This window comes from Pecten maximus, chromosome 8, assembly GCF_902652985.1.
Source record: "Pecten maximus chromosome 8, xPecMax1.1, whole genome shotgun sequence".
Classification (NCBI taxonomy): Eukaryota; Metazoa; Mollusca; class Bivalvia; order Pectinida; family Pectinidae; genus Pecten; species Pecten maximus.
Genome location: NC_047022.1, coordinates 21,303,894 through 21,331,571, shown reverse-complemented (window position 1 = coordinate 21,331,571; position 27,678 = coordinate 21,303,894). Strand labels below are relative to the sequence as shown.

At 35.6% G+C, this 27,678-nt stretch overlaps 1 protein-coding gene across 1 annotated transcript in view; it reads left to right on the top strand.

Moving 5' to 3' along the window:
- The window catches only part of LOC117332753 (neurofibromin-like), an 85,357-nt gene that overhangs the window by 43,391 nt on the left and 14,288 nt on the right, over positions 1-27,678 (top strand). The window contains exons 31-55 of the mRNA XM_033891781.1: positions 881-1,062; positions 1,842-1,934; positions 5,339-5,475; positions 7,731-7,905; positions 8,218-8,364; positions 8,859-8,951; positions 9,568-9,756; positions 10,645-10,768; positions 13,234-13,371; positions 14,132-14,296; positions 14,811-14,912; positions 15,253-15,390; positions 15,958-16,020; positions 16,263-16,380; positions 16,836-17,019; positions 20,055-20,142; positions 20,286-20,372; positions 20,839-20,958; positions 21,756-21,873; positions 22,347-22,487; positions 23,256-23,479; positions 24,341-24,402; positions 24,760-24,874; positions 25,413-25,493; positions 25,904-26,044. Of these exons, the coding sequence (XP_033747672.1) occupies positions 881-1,062; positions 1,842-1,934; positions 5,339-5,475; positions 7,731-7,905; positions 8,218-8,364; positions 8,859-8,951; positions 9,568-9,756; positions 10,645-10,768; positions 13,234-13,371; positions 14,132-14,296; positions 14,811-14,912; positions 15,253-15,390; positions 15,958-16,020; positions 16,263-16,380; positions 16,836-17,019; positions 20,055-20,142; positions 20,286-20,372; positions 20,839-20,958; positions 21,756-21,873; positions 22,347-22,487; positions 23,256-23,479; positions 24,341-24,402; positions 24,760-24,874; positions 25,413-25,493; positions 25,904-26,044 (3,225 nt within the window). The remainder of the gene's footprint in view (positions 1-880; positions 1,063-1,841; positions 1,935-5,338; positions 5,476-7,730; positions 7,906-8,217; positions 8,365-8,858; positions 8,952-9,567; positions 9,757-10,644; positions 10,769-13,233; positions 13,372-14,131; positions 14,297-14,810; positions 14,913-15,252; positions 15,391-15,957; positions 16,021-16,262; positions 16,381-16,835; positions 17,020-20,054; positions 20,143-20,285; positions 20,373-20,838; positions 20,959-21,755; positions 21,874-22,346; positions 22,488-23,255; positions 23,480-24,340; positions 24,403-24,759; positions 24,875-25,412; positions 25,494-25,903; positions 26,045-27,678) is intronic.

Here is a 27,678-nt window from a genome sequence, read left to right as displayed (position 1 = left end):
AATTGCTTGTCTACATGTATTGTGTTAATTGTGTTTGATGTAGTGATGGGAAGTCCTCATCAGTCGGACTAGATCTGAGTACATTTTAAGGCTGGGTAACTGAACATTTTGATATGATTAAAACTGGATGATTCCAAATCCTATACAGTTTGAATGGGAAAAAATAACTTACTAGTCTTTATGGAGAAAAAGGTTTTTAGGTACACATGTTCACCCTGGAAAAATTTCTGCTTGAATTCATATCAATGAATATTCAGATATTAATGAATATTCATACATCAATAAATATTTATGTGTCAATGAAAATTTACATTCAGGGATCAATGAATATTCATATTTGATTTTCACAATAAGCATATACACTATTTTGTATTTCTTATTCTAAGCAGTATATTTTCAATCCGAGTCTTTATTGGCTCAGTGATATGTATACAATCCAAATTGAATATAATGGTAATCAATATTTCTTTTTGTTTGAAATTATAAATTTGTTAAAACATCATTACCCAAGGTTTCTCATAATCTGATAACTTGAAGCCGAAGGAAAACAATCGTTCTTTCTCTGTGATATTGTCACCTCTAATACTCGGATTACCAGGTATCTCGGAATTTTTTTTTCATTATCCCACTAATTTTGAGAAAATAAGGTTCAACTTTATTAATTAAGGTCTGGGTATAAATACAATCTAAACAATATACAAGAATTGGATACATTCTATATTTGATCATGGTGTTATCTTGATAGCCCTGCACAGCTGTGAATTTGGGTGGGTTTATATATATTGACATATGGTATTTGATACAGAACAGGTACAGCCAGTAATATACCTGATAACTCCTCAGATTATGTGTTAATTACATATTTTACTTCGTTAAACAGGTAGAGATAGCCGACTGTATGCAGACATTGTTCCGTGGAAACAGCCTAGCTAGTAAGATCATGGCTTACTGCTTCCGATTCTACGGACAGAATTATCTCCGGGAGCTGCTCAACCCGCTCATCATGGAAATGTTCCAGTTGGAACGACAGCAGAAGGTGTCCTACGAAATTGATTCTGCAAGGTACAGTTGTAAATTCCAGATTAAAAATGTGGTCTGTAGGCTCAGAGTTCTATCATCTGAGGGCCTTTAAAACGTTTCTATATATATGAAATTATGAATTATGATAAGCATATTATGATTAATTTTTAATTATGATCAATAATCAACAAGAAGTTTGTAAATCAGATTGATGTAAAAATCTTTAATTGATTGATTATTGTAAATTTCTTTCTCATGAATTGATAAAATCAGAAAAACAATTATTTGTACAGTTAAACTCAGTAATGAGGAAAGTTATTTAAAAGCTAATAAGTGATACTACCAAAGTGAAATAAAGCAGAGGAAATAACAAATGAACATCGTGCCAAATCCCATTGAAAATGAAAATTTGAGCTAAAATAAAAATAGTTTACCTGACCAGCCAAATACATAAAATTAAGAAAATCAAAGATAATTGATTATGATTTTTTAACCTACCGTACTTCAAACACTAGTATGTTTATAAATATGCTTGCTGTCTGCTAGCAGGAATGGAATAAATGATAAACAGCGTGTCTGAATTGAACCTTAACTGGGCTTGCATATGCTCAAAGTCAGTCCTTGTTTTTGTACCTTCAAAGCTTCTTAGGAATTGGCATATTTATGACAGGGGAGAGAAGGCATATTTATATATATAAAAAAAAACAGCCAACAAATATTGATAATAAATGATACAAAACCTGCCTTATATGATATCAATAAGTGATGGTAGATTTGTATTTACGTATATATCTCCCCTGAAATGATTGGTTTATTTTTAGACTGGAAAGTGGAGAAAGCATAGAGGACAACAAGAAATATCTAATGATCATCACCCAGAAAGTCTTCAATGTGGTCGTGGGATCAGCCCAACAGTAGGTTTTCATTCTCTATTTTATACAGAGGTCAAGAGTTGGGAAGGGCAAGTGAGCTTATTATGTTGTGGTGCAGCATCTGTCTTATCATCCGGTCGTCTATTCTTCATAAACTTTTCCCCTTTTAACAACTTGTAACCAAAAGGCCCAGAAACCTGATACTTCGTCTGTAGCATGCTAGGTCGAATGGCTACCAAGTTTGTTCAAATGAATGAATGACCTTGACCTACTTTCAAGCTCACAGAGTCAAATATGGTAAAATCTTTCAAATATGATAAAATCTTTCAATGACTTCTCAATAACCAAGAGTGCTGGAGACCAGATATTGGCCTGTATTATGTTGGGAGAAGGACCACTAAGTTTGTTCAAATGAATGACCTTGACCTAGTATCAAGGTCATTTGGTTCAAATTTGCTATGGAATCTTCAAACAGCTTCTTCTTGTTTACCAAAAGGCCTAGGTATCTGATGATGGGCCTGTGAAGAAGTTCTAGATAGAAAAGAAACCTAGGGTAATGATATTTAGCCTGTTACATGCTGGGATGTACAATGACCATGTTTGTACAAATGAATTAACTTGATCTATATTCAAGGTCACAGCAGTCAAATATGTTTAAAACCTTTAAACAACTTCTGGAAACTCAAATGAATTGATGGTGCATGATATTTGGCCAGTTACAGGCTGGAAATACACTTCTCAGATTACTACAAAATTAGGTGAGCGATACAGGCCCATTGTTCCTTATGTTCTACTGTAAAATGTTTTTTTATGTACCGAGATCCCCAGGGCCATTGGGTTAAATTTGATGCCCTCTGACACCGGGCATGATTTGTATTCTTGAACTGATGCACTAAAGGTATGATTTGATGTCCAAGGAGACTGGGCATGATTTGATGCCCAGGAACATTGGATGTGATATGTATACTTATTGATGCTTGGTGACACTACATGTGGTTGTATGTATATATTCTTGTTCTGATGCCCGGCAACATGGGACATCATTTATATACAGCAGGTTCCCATCCAAGCTGCGCGTGATGTGCCACTGCGTATACCAGGTGATCAGTACGAGGTTTCCTCACCACAGTATCCTAGCAACAGGAACTGTTATATTTCTCCGATTTTTCAATCCAGCATTAGGTAAAGAAGGTTTGAGAGAGAACACTCCTGCATCGTCCATGTGGCCCCAGCTTGTCGCTATGGGGACCAAACCACAGGCCTACATACATATATCATATATGCTGCTTTGTACTTTAGGAGTTTCAGGAGATGAGGATGCTCAGATTAAAAGTCACATAGTTATTAGAAAGCAAACTGTTTAACTAAACACTTCAAATATATCATTTCTAGAAAATTATTGTTTTTCATCAAAAACACTTGAAAAGGAAATAATGAACATTTTTGAAACTGGAGGAAGAATTAAAAAAGAAATCTGTTAAAAGATTGATTTTGCCTGAGCCGTGCATCTGATGGATGAAGAAACATATGCATGGTGACAGAACTTGTACCAATGCAAAGAAGATAGCCATGTTGAAATATCGGCTCTCCCTAAACTTAGTCATGAAGTTATCACAATAAAAATAATGATAATTCCCTCATTATCATCAGAGGTACCATGCTGCTTCAAATGAAAAAAAATGTTGTATTATAAATTCTAGCAATTTCTATCTTCACACAAAAATGCCGTTTGTAATGTAAACTATTTCAAATCTTTTAGAAATCAGCTGTGACTGTCAGCGTTACTATTTATATCTGGCAATAAGCTTAAAGCCTATATGTCTGTTCAGTATCGTTCATATGCTATTTAATTGTCCTGCAATTAGTCCACCCCTGCTTGGAATACACCAAGAGTACAAATTGATCCCTCAGGACTTAATACAGGATAAATGTTAACACCCTATGAAATAGACAGATAAATTACTGCGAAGTTGTGGCATGGTATCCATTAAGACTTCTACCTAAAGCCTGTTACTCCAGCAGATGTGTTGAATAACTATATATACAGATTCTCCAAAACTCTTCTTTACTACACTGAAATGACAATTAATATCAAGCATTCTCCTCACCGAGATCACCTTTTTATAAACAGGAAGAAGTCAATAATTTACCCTATTTTTTAGGTTAATGCTTAGCAGTTGTTACCGATTTCTATCAAATATATCCTGCAATAAGCCTATGTCTGGTAATAAGCCCACATGCATGTTGGTTAGTTTATACTGTATGGTAATTAACATGAACAGATTTATATCAAATACATCCAGCAATAAACCCATTGAAAATGCTAATATATGCTATATCTTTGTCCTTCAATAAGCCCACCTCCAACTTTGTGCTTATTCCCCTGGGCTCATTACAGGACTTATATGGTAGTCACCTGTCTGACTGCAGCAGTTGACAAAATTCGTCACTTTGATATACCAGTTAGATTTTTGGAGAGTTTGTAAATGGTTCTTAACATAAACTGTCAGCTTTCATTTAGTCATCTAAAATTGAGGGGAATGCATGCTCATAGTCAAGCCAGATCAAGGCTTGACCTATTAACCTTTGACAGAAAAACAGCTCCTGCCATCTTACCTTTGACCTTTTATGATTTACTCAATCCTGAGACCTCTAGGGTAGATGTTAACATACTGGAAATATCTTAAATAGAAATTTGATAGTAAATATCTCAACAAAACTGTCCAGGTTATCTGCCTGACGTAACCTTTGACCTTTGAGATATATTTGATTATTTGGCCTAATTTCACTTTGACCTGAATGATCTGATGAAGGTAAACGCTGACTTTTGTTGCTATGAATCTTCCCAATGTGACAATTTATGGAATTGAAAAACTGCATCAACCCTCATGTACATCTAATCTGTACATGTATAACTCTTAACAAGGTAGATAATGTGACCTTTGACCTTTTGGATATGAAACACCAACTGCATAATATCCTACTATGTTCGATTGACTGTTTCTGTTGACCTTGTGAACCCTGAACCTTAACCTTTAATATTTGACTTCCCCTGTAACTGCATTGTTTCTGTCCTGTCCCATCACTATAACCTTTAACCTGCATCCTCATTGCATCACTCCTCCCATCACTATAACCTTTGACCTGCGTCTTCATTGCATCACTCCTCCCATCACTATAACCTTTAACCTGCATCCTCATTGCATCACTCCTCCCATCACTATAACCTTTGACCTGCGTCTTCATTGCATCACTCCTCCCATCACTATAACCTTTGACCTGTATCTTCATTGAATCACTCCTCCCATCATTATAACCTTTGACCTGATAGATTATTGGATCTTTCCTTCTACCACTATAACCTTTGACCTGATAGATTATTGGATCTTTCCTTCTACCAGTATAACCTTTGACCTGTGTAATCATTGGATCTCTCCTCCCGTCAGGTTTCCGACCAAGCTCCGGAGTATGTGTCACTGCCTGCATCAAGTTGTCACACAGCGCTTCCAGCAAAACAGTGCGGACGCTGTATGGACAGTCATCGGAACTGTCATCTTCTTACGCTTCATCAACCCTGCCATAGGTAACTCACCTCTGTACGACCTTGACCTTCACTAGTGGGATGTGTAGTAACACATGTTTGTAAAAATAGCTAACCTTAGAGTTAAAGCACAGCAGGAATCAATTATGTAGACCAAATTTAATTTTGGATGAAAAATTAGTTTGTACTGATATGTGTTGAAATGGGTTGATGTGTTTGACATTGTAGAGGGAGTAGTAAGTAGTAGAGATGTAGGCCTACTTACTGTAGGACAGACAGACAGTAAGTAGTAGAGATGTAGGCCTACTTACTGTAGGACAGACAGACAGACAGTAAGTAGTAGAGATGTAGACCTACTTACTGTAGGACAGACAGACAGTAAGTAGTAGAGATGTAGGCCTACTTACTGTAGGACAGACAGACATTAAGTAGTAGTGATGTAGGCCTACTTACTGTAGGACAGACAGACAGACAGTAAGTAGTAGAGATGTAGGCCTACTTACTGTAGGACAGACATACAGACAGTAAGTAGTAGAGATGTAGGCCTGCTTACTGTAGGACAGACAGACAGTAAGTAGTAGTGATGTAGGCCTACTTACTGTAGGACAGACAGACAGACAGACAGTAAGTAGTAGTGATGTAGGCCTACTTACTGTAGGACAGACAGACAGTAAGTAGTAGAGGTGTAGGCCTACTTACTGTAGGACAGACAGACATTAAGTAGTAGTGATGTAGGCCTACTTACTGTAGGACAGACAGACAGACAGTAAGTAGTAGAAATGTAGGCCTGCTTACTGTAGGACAGACAGACAGTAAGTAGTAGAGATGTAGGCCTACTAACTGTAGGACAGACAGACAGTAAGTAGTAGAGATGTAGGCCTACTTACTGTAGGACAGACAGACAGTAAGTAGTAGAGATGTAGGCCTACTTACTGTAGGACAGACAGACAATAAGTAGTAGAGATGTAGGCCTACTTACTGTAGGACAGACAGACAGTAAGTAGTAGAGATGTAGGCCTACTTATATATAATTACTGTAGGACAGACAGACAGTTATTAGTAGAAATATAGGCCTACTTACTGTAGGACAGACAGACATTAAGTAGTAGTGATGTAGGCCTACTTACTGTAGGACAGACAGACAGACAGTAAGTAGTAGAGATGTAGGCCTGCTTACTGTAGGACAGACAGACAATTAGTAGTAGAGATGTAGGCCTACTTACTGTAGGACAGACAGACAGATGGCCATCTGGACAAGTTTATCAGGTAGAAATTATTTATATTGAACTCCGATTTCCTGTATAAAGATAATTAAAAATATTTACATCTGTGAATATATGCCTACCTTATTTGGGCAGTCTATCTATTGACACTAGTATATTCACTCTGCGTTATTGACAATTGGACACTTTTTTTCATGAAATTAATTATCATATAACAGCACATTGTCTTAAAACTGATATGTTATATCTTAAGAGACTTGTGAATACCTAACTGACTTTACTTATTATTATAAAAGATTACACACAACTGATACAAGTTCTAGTGAAGAGCATCTTATATATGTTTATAGAGTTTAGAAATAGATATTAATTATGCATCATACAGCTTTTTTTGTCCATGTCTATAACACATTCTGTCCACTTCTGAAGTAGAGATAGTCATGTATCTAGCATGTTGACTTCTGTATGTAGTAGATAATGATATTATCGCTATGTATGAACTTACATTATCAAACCGGTACAGCATGATGCATGTAAACTGTTGGAACATTTCTCACAAAATTGTTATTTTCTGAATTATAAATCTTTTTCTCATTAATAAGTCCTGAAATTGACACTAGGACAATTATGATAATTTCATAGTGGAAATAAATCTCAAACTTGAAATTCGTTACCAAGGATACAGTTGTCATAGATTTGTTTATTCTAGACTTTGGTACCGTAATTAAAAATTAAGACTACTTAACATGCATATTTTTGTCACTGTACGTATACCTGCAATGTTACCTAATATTGCTACAGTTCAAAGGTTATCAGTTTCAGGTAAAAACATTATTTAGGATAATTTTCACAAAAAAAAAAAAAAAAATTACTGAAAATTTATTTCAACAGAATTGACTGTCAACATAAGGACAATATAACCCTGATTTATTTTTTTCAATTGTACAAATTCACCGAATTTTCATTTAATATAATTTCTATTCAAATCAAAAGCACCTATATATATTCTGTTAATCATTGTATACTGGCTTTCTGTTTTAAAACTGTATGTCATATACCAAGTCAATGTTTCAGTTTCTCCTTACGAATCGGGAATAATTGATGAGGAACCTACACCAAAGATTAAGCGTGGTCTCACACTTATGTGTAAGATTATGCAGAACATTGCCAACCACCTCCTTTTCACCAAAGAGAACCATATGCGGACCTTCAATGACTTTCTCAAGACCAACTTTGAAGCTGGCAGAAGGTTAGTGGTCTTTTTTCGAATTTTATTAAGATATTTCATAATGATATTAATTGTTAGTACCACTTCTTGTTAACTAAGGGAGGTCTTTTTTGAGAATGGATGCAGTAATATTACGCTGAAGTTATAATTTGTATTAATGAATTAGCCTTTTGATTAAAGTTTGTAATTGATGATTTTCTAATTAAAAATCTTCATTTTATAATATCTTTTCCAACAAAAGATCATATCTGAATAATTTTCCTTTTGACATTGATAATGGAAATTTCTGTCTTTGAGATATATATTATAAACGTATACATGTGACATTTATAGGTTTTTCACTGAGATAGCATCAGACTGCGACATTCCCGACCAAGGAAATCACAGCCTGTCTTTCATCAATGATGCCAATGTTCTGGCCCTACATCGTCTGTTATGGAATAACCAGGAGAAGATTGGAGACTACCTCTCCAGTAGCAGGTCAGACTGGCATCATTTCTCAGGGCTATGTTTTTAGTTTTATCAGCATATTTCATCCATTATTTTAAAGAAAATAATCATTAACTCTGCAGTGTAATACTTTCACTTTTGGTTGATTTAAAAAATGATTTTAAAAATTATTTAGGGATATAAAAAATAAAGAAAAAAATAAAATGAAGTCCAGGCTCCGTAATCACAGTTTTCCCATATTACTGTTATAAACATACTTAATTTAGTGCAAACACAGAAAATTGTAAAATATGAGTCCATATCAGTCAATTATCAAATTACTGGTAAATATGTATAAATGTAATTATAGTAATTAAGGACTTCAGCCACTGTCGAAATAATGGTATAATGTAGGTCTATATCCAGTTATTTACACTTAAATCTTTTGAAATGAGTGCAAAATATTTTAGTCATTGAGAAGTTTTTAAAATGAAATGTTTTTCTATTGAGAAGTTTTTAAAATGAAATGTTTTTCTTTTTTACAGAGATCACAAGGCAGTAGGCAGACGGCCATTTGACAAGATGGCCACTTTGTTAGCATATTTGGGACCCCCAGAGCATAGGCCGCTAGATTCTCAGTAAGTTCAGATGTCGTGTTAGCTATTACGTTTGACAGGTCACTTCACTCTTATAAAACATTCTGGTCTTTTTCTGTAGATCTATATGGACCACACAGCAACATACTGCAAGTCCTAGCTTTAAATGTTTGTGGACTTTGGCATTTAAACGTTTTGTAGACATTGGTATATTACTCTCTCCTGCATTCTGGTGTAGTAGGAGTGAAAAAATGCACGGCCAGACCGGGGTTCGAACCCGGGACCTCCGAACACTAGCCGGATGCTCTACCGATTGAGCTACCTGGTCGCCGATGATCGACCCGGTCCAGTTCCGCTACACTGGTATATATATATATATACTTAAGTATATATGTCAAGTAGTAATAACGACAGTACAGATTTCCTCGAAAATTCGACAATTTACTTGTCTGTACTGTCGTTATTACTACTTGACATATATCTATTTCTAGTAATACGCATCCAACATTTGTTTGTTAGGATCCAGTACCTATATTGGTTTATACCGTCGTTATTACTTACTAGACCCTATATACTTTAGTATATATATATATATTTGTGTTTTGTTTGTATGTTTTTTCCTGGTAGAGTTATCTCCACTTCGTTATTCTCTTTGTAGTGTTGGAATATTTGCCACCAGATGGAGCAGTATGGACATGACAAGTACAAAATTTGAAGAAATCATGTCAAAACACAACATGCATGAAAAGGATGAATTCAAGTCACTTAAAAACCTACACATATTTTACCAGGCCGGGACAAGTAAAGCTGGCAACCCAGTATTTTATTATATAGCGAGGCGATATAAGTAAGTTTATTTTTGGTCTTAATATCATATAACGTAAATATACTTATCATATATTTGTACTTTCATATACTAGCACCTTAAAAGATATTTGACTGTTTGTAAGATTTCTGTAGGGTCATAGAGATGTATGTCTGATTTACTAATGCCTAGATACATTTGTTAGTGTTCTGTAGGGTAGAAGAGATTAATGGCGATCTTCTCATATATCGCGTACTACTGACATTGTTTGTGTTCGTAGGGTTGGAGAGATTAATGGCGATCTTCTCATATATCACGTACTACTGACATTGTTTGTGTTCGTAGGGTTGGAGAGATTAATGGCGATCTTCTCATATATCGCATACTACTGACATTGTTTGTGTTCGTAGGGTTGGAGAGATTAATGGCGATCTTCTCATATATCACCTACTACTGACATTGTTTGTGTTCGTAGGGTAGAAGAGATTAATGGCGATCTTCTGATATATCACGTACTACTGACATTGTTTGTGTTCGTAGGGTCGGAGAGATTAATGGCGATCTTCTGATATATCGCGTACTACTGACATTGTTTGTGTTCGTAGGGTCGGAGAGATTAATGGCGATCTTCTCATATATCGCGTACTACTGACATTGTTTGTGTTCGTAGGGTCGGAGAGATTAATGGCGATCTTCTCATATATCGCGTACTACTGACATTGTTTGTGTTCGTAGGGTCGGAGAGATTAATGGCAATCTTCTCATATATCGCGTACTACTGACATTGTTTGTGTTCGTAGGGTTGGAGAGATTAATTGCGATCTTCTGATATATCACATACTACTGACATTGTTTGTGTTCGTAGGGTTGGAGAGATTAATGGCGATCTTCTCATATATCACGTACTACTGACATTGTTTGTGTTCGTAGGGTCGGAGAGATTAATGGCGATCTTCTGATATATCACGTACTACTGACGTTAAAACCGTTCTACAACAAACCGTTTGAGCTTGTCATAGATTTCACACATACCTGTGCTGAGAACCGTTTTAGAGTAAGTACTGTAAGTACTTATACTTTGATTTATTTGTGTAAAATGTTGTATGTGGTATGTGTGTATAAATATGTAGTATGTGGTATATGTGTAAATATGTAGTACATTTGTATATGTAAATAAGTGGTAAGTGTAATAGTATCTGTGTGTAATATGTGTTGTGTGTAATTTGGTTATGTGTATGTGTGTTTTGTCTGTGTGTATATGTATATCTGTCTGTGTGTCCTCTTGTGTTGTGTGTCCATAGGTCGTATGTGTTTCCCTGTGGTCTCTGTTGTTGTGGATCTAATATGTAGTATGTGTGTAAATATGTGGTATATGTATGTGTGTAAATATGTAGTATGTGTGTAAGTATATGGTATATGTGTAGTATTTGTGTAAATATGTAGTATGTGTGTAAATATGTGGTATATGTATGTGTGTAAATATGTAGTATGTGTGTAAATATGTAGTAAATGTATTTGTGTAAATATGTAGTATGTGTGTAAGTATATGGTATATGTGTAGTATTTGTGTAAATATGTAGTATATGTATGTGTGTAAATATGTGGTATATGTATGTGTGTAAATATGTAGTATGTGTGTAAGTATATGGTATATGTGTAGTATTTGTGTTAATATGTAGTATATGTGTAAATATGTAGCATGTGTTCAAATATGTAGTAAATTTGTGGTATGTGTAAATATGTAGTATGTAATATGTGTGTAAATATATGGTATGTGTGTAATTAACTATATATGTGTAAATATGTAGTATGTGTTAAATATGTCGTATGTACTGTGTGCAAATATGTGATATATGTATATGAGATAAATACAAATGAAGATCAGTATAACATTTATGTAATTATGTCTATAAATAATGCTTCACTAGTTATTTTGCAAATTTTAAAGATAGAAAGAATTTCCAGGAATCATGTCTTTGATTACCAACTTAGGAAAATATAAGATCATGCCTGGTACTGGTCAACCGATTCTCACCATGTCTGCAGTGTTGTTATTGTGATCATCCTCCCCATGGTACAGTGGTCAAAAGTATGCTGAGCCAAATCAATTCTATACCTAATTTATGTTAAAAGACAGAGGATAAGCCTGTATAGTGATCATATAAGGTCTATATTTGTATATGTTTATATGTAAGTGTGTGGTATGTGTGTTATATTTACATATTAGTGTGTCGTATGTGTGTTATATTTACATATTAGTGTGTGGTATGTGTGTTATATTTAAATATTAGTGTGTGGTATGTGTGTTATATTTACATATTAGTGTGTGGTATGTGTTATATTTACATATTAGTGTGTGGTATGTGTGTTATATTTACATAACTGTGGTATGTGTTATATTTATGTAAGTGTGTGGTATATGTGTTATATTTATATACATAAGTTTGTGATACACGTGTTATATTTACATGAATGTGTGGTGAGTATTACGCAAGTGTGTAGTATATGTATTATGTTAATATATATTCAGTATGTTGTATATGTGTTATACATTTGTGTGGTATAGGTGTAAATATACTAATAGGTAATGTATATATGTTTAAATTGTGACTGTGTTGTGATTGGTTGACTTTTTTTGTTTGTCATTCTTTTGTCAAATTTCGTGTTCAATCATATCTGCTTCATATCATTGTTTAACTCTTTCCGTACTCACGACGACTACACACGTCACAAAAACGTGCTCTTGTATCCTTCATGATGACTACACACATCGCAATTGACATGCCTTCCATCCTTTGCTGGTTCAGCATAGTCATACGAAGAAATTCACACGGAAATGATGTTTTTAAGAAATAATAAGCAATGTAAATATTGTATTGATGAACTATTTTACATACCAGAAGCATATTCATTCGTTAAGATTGTCTATTTTAAAGAATTCCGCCGGTTCATGCCGGGTTTACATAGCTACAAAATGGCGGCCTCAAATTTACTTTCGTTTTCTGCTTGCACTCATGTGACACATGTGCCGATCAACATGTCATTTTCTGCGATTCTGCCTGGTGATTTCACCGTATTTCAAAGGAAAAATTGGGTAAAAGAGTTTCCGTACTCAGTACTCGTTCCATACGATAAACTTCATTTGATATTAAGCATCACACAACAGTAAAAGATCGTTTTATCGACGTCTGATGTGATAGCCATATGCTCCAATACACAAAGAATTACCCAGCATTCACTTCCGGTAGCGACCGCAAAATTTGAATGAGTACGTAAAGAGTTAAAATTTCAATCTGATATTTTTGCTTGTTGGACATAAACAACTCATAACAATCTGACTTTTCCAAAGTAAATTTGGTGAAAATGAAATGAAACTTGCTTTGTTTCAATTTTGAAATCATAAGGAAGAATAAAACAATAAAGTGCAAATAACTTTAAAAAAAAAAGAATTATTTGATGAAGATGATAATATGGTGATGAGTGTGTCGCGATAGAAATGTGATGTGGTTACTCTTGCAGACCGATTTCCTGTCCAAATGGTTTGTGGTGATGCCGGAGGTTGTGTACCAGAACATTGTCGCCTGCTATATATATAACTGTAACTCATGGGTGAGGGAGTATACCAAGTATCATGATCGGATTCTCACTCCCCTCAAGGTCAGTACTCAACTCTCAAGGTCACTGCATGTACACTAAGTCATTACACGTACATCAAGGTCATTATTCATACACCAGGGTCATTTCTCATACATCAAGGTCATTACACATACATCAAGGTTATTATTCATACACCAAGGTCATTACTCAAACACCAAGGTCATTACACATACATCAAGGTCACTACATATACATCAAGGTCACTACACATACATCAAGATCTTCACTCATACATGCATCAAGGTCATTACTCATACATGCAGGTCATTACAGGTACATTGTACATCAATGCTATTTTATGTACATCAAGATATTTACATGATATCAAGGTCATTTTAGGTACCTCAAGGTCATTACATTTGCTTAGATATCATTTCAAATACACCATCCTCATAGTAAACAAAGGTCATTACACAGGAATCAAATTCATTAAAAAAATTTATAGAATTTTTGAATTTTTATAGACAAGTTACTTATTTTTTGCAAAGTTTATAATTATTTTGATGACACCAGGCTACCATAACAAGTTTATGTGGTATAAAAAGGGTAATATATGTACACATTGAAGAAGAATCTTATGGATAAAGAATGAGGCAAAATTATTTTGTTAAAAGTTTTCAAGTTTGAAATACATTTAATTAAGAAGTGTGGTGGATCATTTATAATATTCATAGGCTTTACTCTATGTATGGTTTCACACTTAACCATTGAATCTTGCATGTAAAACTGGAATGCTGTATTCAATTGTATTGTCTTTCAGGGAAATAGGAAGTTGTTTTTTATTGACCATCCAGCCCGATTGAATGAGTATATAGACCCCGATCAACAGAAGCTACCCGGCTCCACTGTGTCACTGGAGGAGGACCTCAAAATCTCAAACAATGCTCTCAAACTCTCTCACAAGGATACCAAGGTCACCATCAAGGTAAGCTCATAATCACAAAACTAGGTCACTACAAAATCAATAAAAGTCAGAATATAGTTCAGATCAGTCACAAATCTAGGTCAGCACATGGTCAGAAAAAGGTCACAATGTTAATGTCAGATCAAGTTCAGTTCATGGTCAAAAACTAGGTCAGATTACTCACAAATCTAGGTCAGTACAAGGTGAATGAAAATTAGAAACTAGGTCAGATTACTCACAAATCTAGGTCAGTACAAGGTCAGAACATAGTCAGATGTTAAAGTCAGCAACAATTAGTCACAATCGAGGTTGATATAAAGACTTTGACAGGATGTGATGCATGCAGACTTTTAGTGTCAAAATTTAAACATTGTATAAAGTGAGGTTTTAGTTTAACATTAAATTTCACTGTACTAAGTGCAGATTTAGTTTGACGTTAAATTGACTGTACTAATTCAGTGAAGTTTTATTTTTATGTTAAATTGACTGTATTAAGTGAAGTTTTAATTTACATAATATTTGCTGCTTGTTGTAGGTTGGTCCAAATGCTATCCAGATAACTTCGGCGGAGAAACTGCGAGTCCTTGGCCACCAAGTCTTACTTAATGATGTATATTACGCTTCAGAAATAGAAGAGGTAATACTCCTCTAAAGACAGTAGAATTTTAATAGGGTAATGATTTGATAAGAATGTCACAGGCTCCTTTGGTTTAACTGTATTTCTTGCAAAAAAATATATATATCTTTATTAAGTAAAGTTTTAGTCCGACAACCATTCCACATTGAAAATTATTATTAGTTCAAGCTTAGTATGTGAAGCCCCACATTCACCATTGGTGGTCAGCAACTTGTCCCACAGGTTAAGGTATCTATTGTGTTACATCAGTAGTGCAGTGATTTGGATGTCATTTTAAAGATTTTTGAAACAGATTTGATTTCATGTGTTTGTTCAGGCTGCCATTTTGTTCTGGTTGTAGGTTTGCCTTGTAGATGATAACCAATTTACCCTGACGATATCCAATGAGAGTGGACCACTGTCTTTTATCCACAATGACTGTGATAACATTGTACATGACATCATACATATCAGGACGAGATGGGAGCTGTCACAGCCGGTATGTAGTTAAGGGGTTGTGTCACAGCCAGTATGTAGTTAAGGGGTTATGTCACAGCCGGTATGTAGTTAAGGGGTTATGTCACAGCCGGTTTGTAGTTAAGGTGTTGTGTCACAGCCGGTATGTAGTTAAGGGGTTATGTCATAGCCAGCATGTAGTTAAGGGGATATGTCATAGCCAGCATGTAGTTAAGGGGATATGTCATAGCCAGCATGTAGTTAAGGGGTTATGTCATAGCCAGCATGTAGTTAAGGGATTACACAGCCAGTATATAATTAAGGGATTATGTTAAGGTATGTAGATAAGGGGTTATGTCATAGCCTGCATGTAGCTAATTAAGTGGTTATAATTATGGAACTCATAGCCAGTATGTGGTTAATGGGTTTTTGTGGAGCTGGCATGTTGTCACACAGCTGAGGTGTGTAAGTGGTGACTGTAAATACATATATTTTGAGGAAGTCATGTCACAGAACATTATCAGATTCTTTTTATGTCTTTAAAAATCATTAGTTTTGGACATTGAAATGAGGCTGACCTGTTAAATTCACTAGTGATTGTATTTTTCAGGATACTGTGACGGTCCACACGAAGATCCGGCCCAAGGACGTCCCTGGTACCTTGCTCAACGTGGTAGGTACCGGGTATCGCTATATAGCGAAGCCTGTATAGTCAAACACAATGCAGTTTAAAAGGGAAACTCAGATTGCAGATTCAAATGTTAGTTTAGTGCAAGCTTTCTTTAATAATTTATTAGGTTTGGTCTGTTAATGATCTGTACAGACTCAACAATTATTTTCTGTTTATTTTTTGGTGAAAAATGTCCAATTATACTATGAAGAAACTGTAGACAATGTTTTTATTCTGTCTTGTAGGCCCTGCTCAACTTGGGCAGCTCAGATCCCAGTCTGCGGTCGGCTGCCTACAACTTGCTGTGTGCCCTCACACAGACATTTGACCTCAAGATTGAAGGTCAGCTGTTAGAAACAACTGGTAAGTATAACAAGTTATCAACAGACCTAATGATATCAAAATTGGATGTCTGGCAGAGCTTAATTATACTCTGCAACAAAGTTTGGGGTATACTGGAATTAGGTCGTCCGTCCGTCCGTCTGTAGACAACGATGTACCGGCTACTCCTCCTAAACTACTGAGGGAATTTCAATGAAACTTTATGGCAATAACCTTTACACATTGTTGATGTGCGTAATCTATATAATATTGTATTTTTGTGGTTACTATGGTAACCAGATCACTATACTTCGTTTTTTTGGTGAGGGGGAATTTTGTCCAGTCAAAAAAACTGTGAACTGCTTAGACTACAAAGCATTGTCATGATAATTATAAACATTACAAAGTACCTATATTTTTATGAAGCTGAATACCAAACCATTACAATATTATGTTAAAAAGTTCATAAAAAAATCATGCGTGTTACCTCTTACCAGGTTTGTGTATTCCTGCCAACAACACAATCTTCATCAAGTCAATCAGTGAGACCTTGGCCGCTAACGAGCCTCATCTAACGCTGGAATTCCTGGAGGAATGTATTCAAGGCTTCGGGAACTCCAATATAGAGATGAAGCATTTGTGTCTGGAATACATCACGCCATGGCTACCAAATCTCACAAGGTAAGGGGAAATAACTCTAATGAAGAAACACCCGTTACCTAGGCCGTTTTTTTGTTTTTTCAGGTCCAAACGGTTAGACCACTTGGACCAGTTTTGTTCGTTTATGAAATAAAGGCGGACCTGGTGATTTTATATTGTTTTCAGATGATTCACGATTGTGGCTTTAAATTGATTGAATATCGGCCTTATTCACCTGATCTTGCTCCATCAAACTTTCATCTATTTCTAAAACTGAAAACAGCTATTTCAGGCACCCTAACCCTAACATGCAGTGGATGCCTTTCTGAACAGCCAAGAAAAGGAGTTGAATAAAAGTGGCATTAAGGCCTTTAAACACCTCTGAAAAAGTGTATAGATACTGAAGGGGATTATGTTGAATATGTCGGGCAAAATTAAAGTCCTTCAATATGAGGCTCGCATCTTATCAATCAGCCCTTGTACTACTTGGATTAAACAGCAGTCTGGAAGCCTATATAAGTCGTCTTGTGGGATTTCACTATCATGCTGATGTGCAACTTTGCTTGCCAAGGGTGTTCAAAGTTGGCTACTAGCTGAATACCTTTAATTTAGTAGAATGATTATGATTACCAGATGTCAGATTTGTCTGATGATTTGTCAGGGTAAATCTCACTACATGATTCATAAAGGTTGATCTCAATACATGATTCATAAAGGTTGATCTCAATACATGATTCATAAAGGATGATCTCAATACATGATTCATAAAGGTTGATCTCAATACATGATTCGTAAAGGTTGATCTCTGTAACGTACGACAAGCGTTCGAGTTGGTTTTTGGAATTGAAGACAATAAAATAGATTATACAAAACAATATTTATTAACTATTATGTACAAAAGCAAATAGATATATTCATACAAACGCACATTCACACCCCTTGCACACTCTGACATTCAATTACGGTTAAAGTCACGGAGTCGTCGACACAGAACAGCACAATACCGGTACAAGTACACATTAAAGGCACAAGTTCTCCACTCAAGAGACAGAAACACATGAGTAACTGAACCGCAGTTCAGGTATATCCCTCGTATGTCACGCACCTCCCACAGGGATGACTCACTATGAGTCTCAACAATACTTTCCCGCAGGTAAAGTATGTAGCAACTACTCAATGAGAGCTAGCTGGCTATAACGTCATACCGTCAACAGCGTTAGACGTCACCGCTTCATGATCTAGTGGCCGTAGTACGGACCACCATTCCTTATCACCTTGGCTCCTTGACCCGTCTGTTTATCACATCAGACCTCCTGAGGCTGACCAGAGTTTTCTACCGGTCCTGATGCCGAAGTCGTGATGATTGTTCCGGTGTCCTGTTGTCCAAGGAACTTCACTCCGTCATGGAAAGCTTAAAAACACACAATGACACACGTGACAATTTCACACCAAACACTCATGCTAATTAACAACATATTTCCTAAAATGATATTCCAATAATATAATATTGTACTATAAACCCTAAATACTTGCTATCATAAACCTAAATATGATTAAATATTAACATAAAACACTATTAGAATCACATGCCGGTCCATTCCTAACGCTACCACAATATACATTATGAATCATATATGGCCCATATGGGCTTCCATACATTTGTACACAGGTAAAACTCACTGACCTATTTTACCTATAGATGGACATTCATACCAATATTTACGGACATATCAATACAACAACTGCAAATAACCTATAATAAACGTCATAACATAACTATCACAACATAAACATTTATAAGCTATCAGATCAGCAACACCTATATAGACATATTATTACTAATCACCGCCACGCATGATTGGACCGTACACTAAGATATATACTAGAAATACATTTATCCGGAATACAAGACATTCTAAGATAGCAATTAGTGAAATAAATAGAAAGATATAACGTTAGTTACTCACCACAGTCTGTATTCCGTGCCTGTATCCATGATCAAAAGGATTCTGACTACAGGTGGTTACACTACAGCCATTACTCACGGCATAGCTTACCTGTAGTGACGCTAACCGACCTTTCGCACGTGCACTTCCGCTCTGACCGTACTTCCATTCGTGCCATACAAATACGCGCACACGATTACACACAAAACAACGTAAAGACATACATATACAACCTATACCCACATGCGATCGTGACAATCTCAATACATGATTCATAAAGGTTGATCTCTATACATAATTCATAAAGGTTGATCTCAATACATGATTCATAAAGGTTGATCTCTATACATGATTCATGGCCATTAAAAGAACCCATTGTATTCCCCGTGTTATATGCTATACTAAGATTTTGGCCTATTTTTAATGTCAGGATGCCTTTGGAACCTGCCGTTATTATAGTTGTGGTGGGTAAATTTTGTTAGTCACACTTTTGTTTGCGTCCACAGGGAAACTATCCACATGTCTTAGACTCGTATGTTCATCCTGAGTTCATATGCAGGAACATTTCATATAAGCCTTAAACCAATAGTATAAATAGTATAAATAAAAAAAAACTTTGGCTGTGTACATCTTGGATTTTATCTCTGGTTGTACATGTAACTATTAATAGACCGATTTATCCTTCAGTTGCTTTTTTTTTCTTCAAAATTTACAAGCAGCTTTACTGATTCAGAAGTCTATCAATAATCTTCCACAAGCATTAAAGAAATAGGGAAAGAACTATATTTAGCTATTGGAAAGTTGTGAACAGATACATATGTTATACATGTTTTCTTGAATATATATAGAATAGGAATAACCAGATTAAGACATTTCATCTGATACAAGTGTAGCTGTCTGACTATAAAATCCAATTTTAAATTTCTTATTATATGACCTCAGACCCTGACGTTTCTCAGAGCCTTTGGCCCTTTGATTGACCCCTGTGACTATACTAAGTTTTTGGCCTATTTTTGACCCCTGTGACTATATTAAGATTTTGGTCTATTTTTGACCCCTGTGACCGTTAATGTAGGTCAATGTCATTGATTGGTGTCATTCTTATTGCTTATTTTTTACTCTATCCCCTAGATTTTGTAAACACTCTGATGAAAACAAAAGGCAGAAAGTGGCACTGATTCTGGATAAACTCATCACCATGACAATAGAGGAAGTGGAGGTAAGGCATTATGGGTAATGAAATCATAGGATGGGAATGTAACTTAAATTTAACAAGGTGAAGAAAACATAAAACTGATCGTTGGTTGATGAAACTGTCTGCGTATTAACTGATGCTAATGAGATGAGTTTTCTCCCTTGTAGATGTATCCCTCCATACAAGCCAAGATCTGGGGCAACATTGGTCAGGTGGCTGACCTCTTGGACATGGTTCTGGATAGCTTTATTAAGGTAATCAAAAATAAGAATCTTTGTACATGTTTAGCACGATAAAAACAATGGTATTAATGTCTGAAAAAATAATGATTTTTAGTTTGGAAATTCTTTTTTACAGATTTTTTGGCTTTGTTACCAAAATTACTTAATTGATTAAACATTATATTGCAACCTCATGTATTCTAACAAAATTTGTTTTTAAAGGTCAGATTTAACGATATATTTGGCACCAGAGATTGCCATATTTGCTCAACATTCTATTCAAAACTGGAGACATGACAGCAGATATGCAATGGAAACTTAGGTTCTTAAAACTTTAAAGATTAATTCTATATTGTGATCCTACATTGGTTCTATCACCTGATGTAAAATTTCCAGTTCATTTATTATGATATGAACCCACCAGAAAAGTTGAAAAGCATCAATTAACTTTTATATAAATCAAAAGGTGTTGATGAATAATTCGTAAATATCTTTACAGCGGAGTGTAACTGGAGGGCTGGGCTCTATACAGGCTGAAATAATGGCGGACACTGCTGTGGCCTTGACCTCTGCAAATGTACAACTGGTGTCGCGGAAGGTCATAGGTCGTCTTTGTAGGGTAAGGTTCACTTCTGATCACAAAGACGATATGTGTTGATACATATCTATAATCACATCTTTTATAGATTTCTTTGGTGCCTCTGATAGATTTAGAATTTCGATACAAACATAGGCTCCTTGCTGCAGAGCATATTCCCTTAAATACCCTGAAATACACTCATAAAAGTTACCCCACAGAATTCAAAGGACTGAATTTTTTTTTTTTTTTTTTTAAATAATTTAAAAAACATGCATGGTTGGGTTGAGCTGGAAAAAAATGGTTGCTTAGTAAATGGTACTGAACGTGTTTGAATTAAATGAAATCACTTGTAATTACGGTCCGTTTCACAATTTGGATGATTTTTACTCAAGAAGAGGAAATCAAATTTACACAATTTTCCCTGAAATATATCTTGTATATGTATCAAGTTTCAAATGAATACAGCTAAAGCAGGTTAAGTGGTATAACACTTAAAGTGATCTCAGGGTTTTATGTATTGACTACATGACAATAGGATCAACAATATAATGGTGATATTAATTAAGAAGTAATAGATTCCCGCTATTAATTTACGTAACAGTTGATATGTTCCTGCATGGTATTATTTCATAGATAGATTGTTTACAATTTTGTTGATGTACTGAGAATAAAAAATAAATAAATTCCCTGCAACAATTACCGGCTGTACTGAATATTGATATAGATGGTTTTATTTGAATCCTGTGACTTTTTGTCCATTTTGTTTATATCGGGATCAGATTATCGTAATCTGTGTGATTAATATTTTATCCTCAATTTTAAAATACTGTTTGTAGCTGATAGACAAGACGTGTACCTCGCCGACACCAACACTGGAACAACATTTGATGTGGGATGACATCGCCATCCTGGCCAGATATCTTCTCATGTTGTCATTCAACAATTCACTAGATGGTGAGTATCTTCTCATGTTGTCATTCAACAATTCACTAGATGGTGAGTATCTTCTCATGTTGTCATTCAACCATTCACTAGATGGTGAGTATCTTCTCATGTTGTCATTCAACAATTCACTAGATGGTGAGTATCTTCTCATGTTGTCATTCAACAATTCACTAGATGGTGAGTATCTCCTCATGTTGTCATTCAACAATTCACTAGATGGTGAGTATCTTCTCATGTTGTCATTCAACAATTCACTAGATGGTGAGTATCTTCTCATGTTGTCATTCAACAATTCACTAGATGTGAGTATTTTCTCATGTTGCCTCCTGTGCATAATATGGAGAAAGAAGTTCTTTTGGAGGCAATTAAAAAAAAAAAAATGAAATAAATAATAAATAGTTGTTCAACATAGAAATCAGTTGAAAATTGATTTGACAGTCTTTATCTTCAGTTCTCTGTAAAAAGAAAAAATTCTGTTACAGTTGCTAGTCATCTTCCATTCCTGTTCCACATTGTGACATTACTGGTGTGTACCGGACCGTTGTCACTGCGAGCATCGACCCACGGACTCGTCATCAACATTATCCATTCCTTGTGTACCTGCTCACAGCTTAGTTTCAGTGGTGAGTACCAAAGGTTTACGAAAGGTCAAATGTCAAATCTGGGGTCTGGATTCATATATTTATTATGTTATAAGCCAAGGGGGTCAACTCATAAACTTTGACCCAGAATAGGAGATGGGCATTGCCACTGAATTGTAATATATTTGGGTTGGCTTATTACCAGTATTGGTGGGGCGATAATCGAAAATTAATCAAAAAAAAGAGAGAGAGAGAGAGAGAGAGAGAAAAGGTCATCGATGATAATCTTGAAAAGGCAATTAATAAGAAATTTCTGGAAGTGTTCGTAAAGCTTTGGCTTTGTAGACTTTTGTAATGTTACTGAACTAAGAAGTAGTCGTTCTTATATTTTACGGATGTATTCATTGGTCGTTTACGAGCGATTGAGGAGATTTGAATAGATTAATATCTGTTTAATGCTTTGTATTCATTATAAGATATTGATAACAAACGCCAAGATGTGTAATAAATGTACCCGAGATGTACGTAAATCTTCAAAAGGACAATTTTGTGCTAAATTTAGAAAATTAATTATAATTACAAATCTATCGATTTCAAGTTTCAAATTATGTAATTATCGATTCTGGAATTGAAAGTGATTCCCATCACTAGTGTTTCATTATTGAAATAACGCTCAAGTTAAGGACAAGTTTAGAGACAATACGCATTGTGGGCCCTTTCTGACACACGGGTATTCTACTGTATAGCTTATTGACGTACTGACATTAAAGTTTTGTAAGTGTTAACACATTGCGTGTCTCCTGTCACCAGCTGAGTCCACACTTAAAGTCCTGAAGCTGAGTCTGGCCGAGTTCTCCCTGCCAAAGTTTTATCAGCTGTTCGGAATCAGCAAAGTGAAGTCTGCTGCTGTCAGTGCATTCCGTACTAGCTACAGACCAGGTGACCGCTCATTTACAATGGCTGCTCCAGAACACGAGAAAATGTCTCTCAGCTCCTTGGAGACCATAGTTGATGCCTTACTAGAGATTATGGAGGTTTGTTTGCTTTTTTAATTGTTTTTGGCACAAAAGACTTGTAAAGAGTATTGAACAGTTAAAACACAAATTTGAAATAGTTTCATTTAATCTAAACTAGCTTATACATGTACTTAATTATTTTCTGAGGGCTATGAAATTTTATTATACCCCGCAACGAAGTTAGGGGGGTATACTGGAATCAGGTTGTCTGTCCGTCCATCTGTCTGTGGACACATTTTGTCCAGACAACTCCTCCTAAACTGATGGGCCGATTCCAATGAAACTTCACACACATATTAATGATCATGTGTAGATGTGCATGCCACTTTCTTTTTCTAAAAATTATGGTTGCTATGGCAACTGGTCACTATAAACACTATAAACCTACCTTGTTCAACCTAACATCCCACCTTGTTCCGATTAGAACCATAACTGTAAGTTTGTCTGGACAACTCCTCCTAAATCGAAGGGCCGATTTCAATGAAACTTCACACAAATATAGAGGACCATGTGAAGATGTGCATGCCACTTTCTTTTTCTCAAAATTATGGTTGCTATGGCAACTGGTCACTATAAACAGGTTTTCCGATAAGAACCATAACTTTAAGTTTGTCCGGACAACTCCTCCTCAACCGAAGGACCGATTTCAATGAAACTTCACACAAATATAGAGGACCATGTGTAGATGTGCATGCCTCTTTCTTTTTCTCAAAATTATGGTTGCTATGGCAACTGGTCACTATATTACTGGGTTATCTTAGTTAGCCTCTAATTCACCATTGACTCGTGCAGATTGCGGGGGTATTAGTCAGCCATCCTGGCGACAGTTCTAGTTGATTTTAAGACTAAATGAAATTTTCGTCGTGATATCTATTGCAGGCATGTATGAAGGACATTCCTAACTGTGATTGGCTACAGCAGTGGACAGATTTGTCCAGAAGGTTAGTCTGCATTTACCCTTGCCAGGAAAATTACATCATGCATATATCCGGTGTTTCATTATCCTGTCCATTTGTAGTATTTAACACGAACACCATCCTTCCTCGGTAGACTTCAAATTCAATAAAAAATGTCCTGGAACTTCATACACTTTACATTGTACCAGTTGGGTATCAACCACTTGGGATTAAAAATGAGGTCACTGTTACTATAAATAAAAGTTTTCTGAATTTTTTGAAAATCATAGTTAAACAAAATTTCTAACCACCTGCACAGCATGTTTGTAAATGACCACTGGTACATGCAATAGGTAGGAGCTATTGTTTTTTTCACTTCAGAATCTTTATTTTTGTTTACAGATTTGCATTCCAGTATAATCCTGCCCTCCAGCCCAGGGCTATCATTGTATTTGGTTGTATAAGTAAGACTGTTACTGACTCCGAGATCAAACAGCTCCTCAAGATTATGATGAAGGTAAGGACTGGGATTATTAAATCCAGAGACTAGAGTTTAATTTAAGATAGAGACATTTTCTTTTACTATATACTATTTTGAAAAGATATTTATTTTTAACACAAATGCTAATTGAAAATATGTTTGCAAGGTTTTGAATATATCTGTTTCCATTTCAAAGAAAGAGTGAAAATGCCTTTCCATAATCTTGACGATTGTTCACCATTCAGCAATGGAATTAAAGTAAAGTTAGCTTTCAAATTATAATCACAAAAACATATCAAGATACATTTTCATCCCAATACTGCAGAAAGTCTGAGGATAGGTGATATTTTATCCATTCTGACTATTGTTGGGTGATTTTGAAAGCTTCGAAACAGTTTTCAATCACGGTTTGTATTAACATCTTTTCAAATGATATTAAGTATACCAAACTGAGGAATCTCATCTCAAACCTAGATAGACTGCTTTATGAATTGTCTAGACCTGATATTGTTGTTTACTGTATATGTATGTAGAATAACAAACTTAATAAAAAGAAACATTTTTTCTGTTTTAGGCTTTGGAGTCGTTTAATGATCTGACATTGATTGAAGCCATTGTGATGTGTTTGACCCGGCTTCAGCCGCTTCTTAGATCTGTAAGTACATCAGATATTTACTCACTGCTGTAAGATATACGGGCATTCTCAAAGCATATCTATTGATATGTAAATACTTACCTACCCAGAACCTATACAGTAAGCAGGCTGAGTATTCAAACTCAACTTGGTACACTGCTAGTTTTAGATTCATTAATAAGACTTTTATCAGATATGTTTATGTGTCTATGATAAACTTCTTCCTGAGGTATGATTTTTATTTTAGCTCAAATATTAGAAGAAGGAAAAAATAGTCAAATGTCAACATGACTTTACTTGTAGCAAAATATATCCTGATTTTTTGGAGCTATTGCACAAAAATGTATTTTTTGAAAATGAAAATTAATTTTATCAGATATAATCATCATTTCTGTTGTTTATTAAAGTCAAATGTTTGTTTTATTACCCAGGATTCCTCTATCCACAAGTTCCTGTTTTGGACGGCCATATCTGTTCTTCAGTTGGACGAAGTGTCTCTGTATGCCGCTGGACTAGCATTACTTGAGCAGAACCTCCACACGCTCGACATAATGGGCTTGTTTGACCGAGAGGTAGGGTAGAGGTCAAAGTCAAATAATGTCAGAACGACCTTGTCATCAGGTCTGAGAGGGTAGATTTGGATTAGGTGGTCAACAAACAACCAACAAATATTTACCAGTGAAATATCAAAAAAATAATCATTCAACAAAAGTGAAATTTTTCACTAGTGAAAAATATCACATTTTCTGATTTGACCAATTACACTGTTAGATATCCTCTCTATATTCAGTAGAATCCCCGGACCACCAGGTAGACACTGTTAGATATCCTCTCTATATTCAGTAGAATCCCCAGACCACCATGTAGACACTGTTAGATATCCTCTCTATATTCAGTAATAACCCAGACCACCATGTAGACACTGTTAGATATCCTCTCTATATTCAGTATATACCCCAGACCACCATGTAGACACTGTTAGATATCCTCTCTATATTCAGTAGATACCTCAGACCACCATGTAGACACTGTTAGATATCCTCTATATTCAGTATATAACCCAGACCACCATGTAGACACTGTTAGATATCCTCTCTATATCCAGTAGATACCCCAGACCACCATGTAGACACTGTTAGATATCCTCTCTATATTCAGTAGATACCCCAGACCACCATGTAGACACTGTTAGATATCCTCTCTATATCCAGTATATAACCCAGACCACCATGTAGACACTGTTAGATATCCTCTCTACATTCAGTATATACCCCAGACCACCATGTAGACACTGTTAGATATCCTCTCTATATTTAGTATATAACCCAGACCACCATGTAGACACTGTTAGATATCCTCTCTATATTCAGTAGATACCCCACACCACCATGTAGACACGGTTAGATATCCTCTCTATATTCAGTAGATACCCCAGACCACCATGTAGACACTGTTAGATATCCTCTCTATATTCAGTATATACCCCAGACCACCATGTAGACACTGTTAGATATCCTCTCTATATTCAGGAGATACCCCAGACCACCATGTAGACACTGTTAGATATCCTCTCTATATTCAGTAGATACTCCAGACCACCATGTAGACACTGTTAGATAGCCTCTCTATATTCAGTAGATACCCCAGACCACCATGTAGACACTGTTAGATATCCTCTCTATATTCAGTAGAATCCCCAGACCACCATGTAGACACTGTTAGATATCCTCTCTATATTCAGTAGAATCCCCAGACCACCATGTAGACACTGTTAGATAGCCTCTCTATATTCAGTAGATACTCCAGACCACCATGTAGACACTGTTAGATATCTTCTCTATATTCAGTATATAACCCAGACCACCATAAAATAAACTGTCAACATCAACTATAAATAAAAATTGCTGCTTCAGAAATCAGTGAATAAACATGAGCTTCAGCCTTATGGTTATTCTAGAAAATGAATACCTACCCAATGGGAGGACTCCAGGTTTGTCAAACAGTAACTACTAAACGAAATGATTTTATGAAGCAATATCCTGTAGTAAAACACATTTTCTCCACTGCCTACCGCATGTAGAATTCCTTTATTCTTGGTGTCCTCTCATAGGATGTATATCTTACTAGAAAGCTCTTGGCAACAAGTCTCAGTTATAGAAAAGCTTCATAAAGCTTGATTCTTATATTGAAGTGTAGCAAGTATATT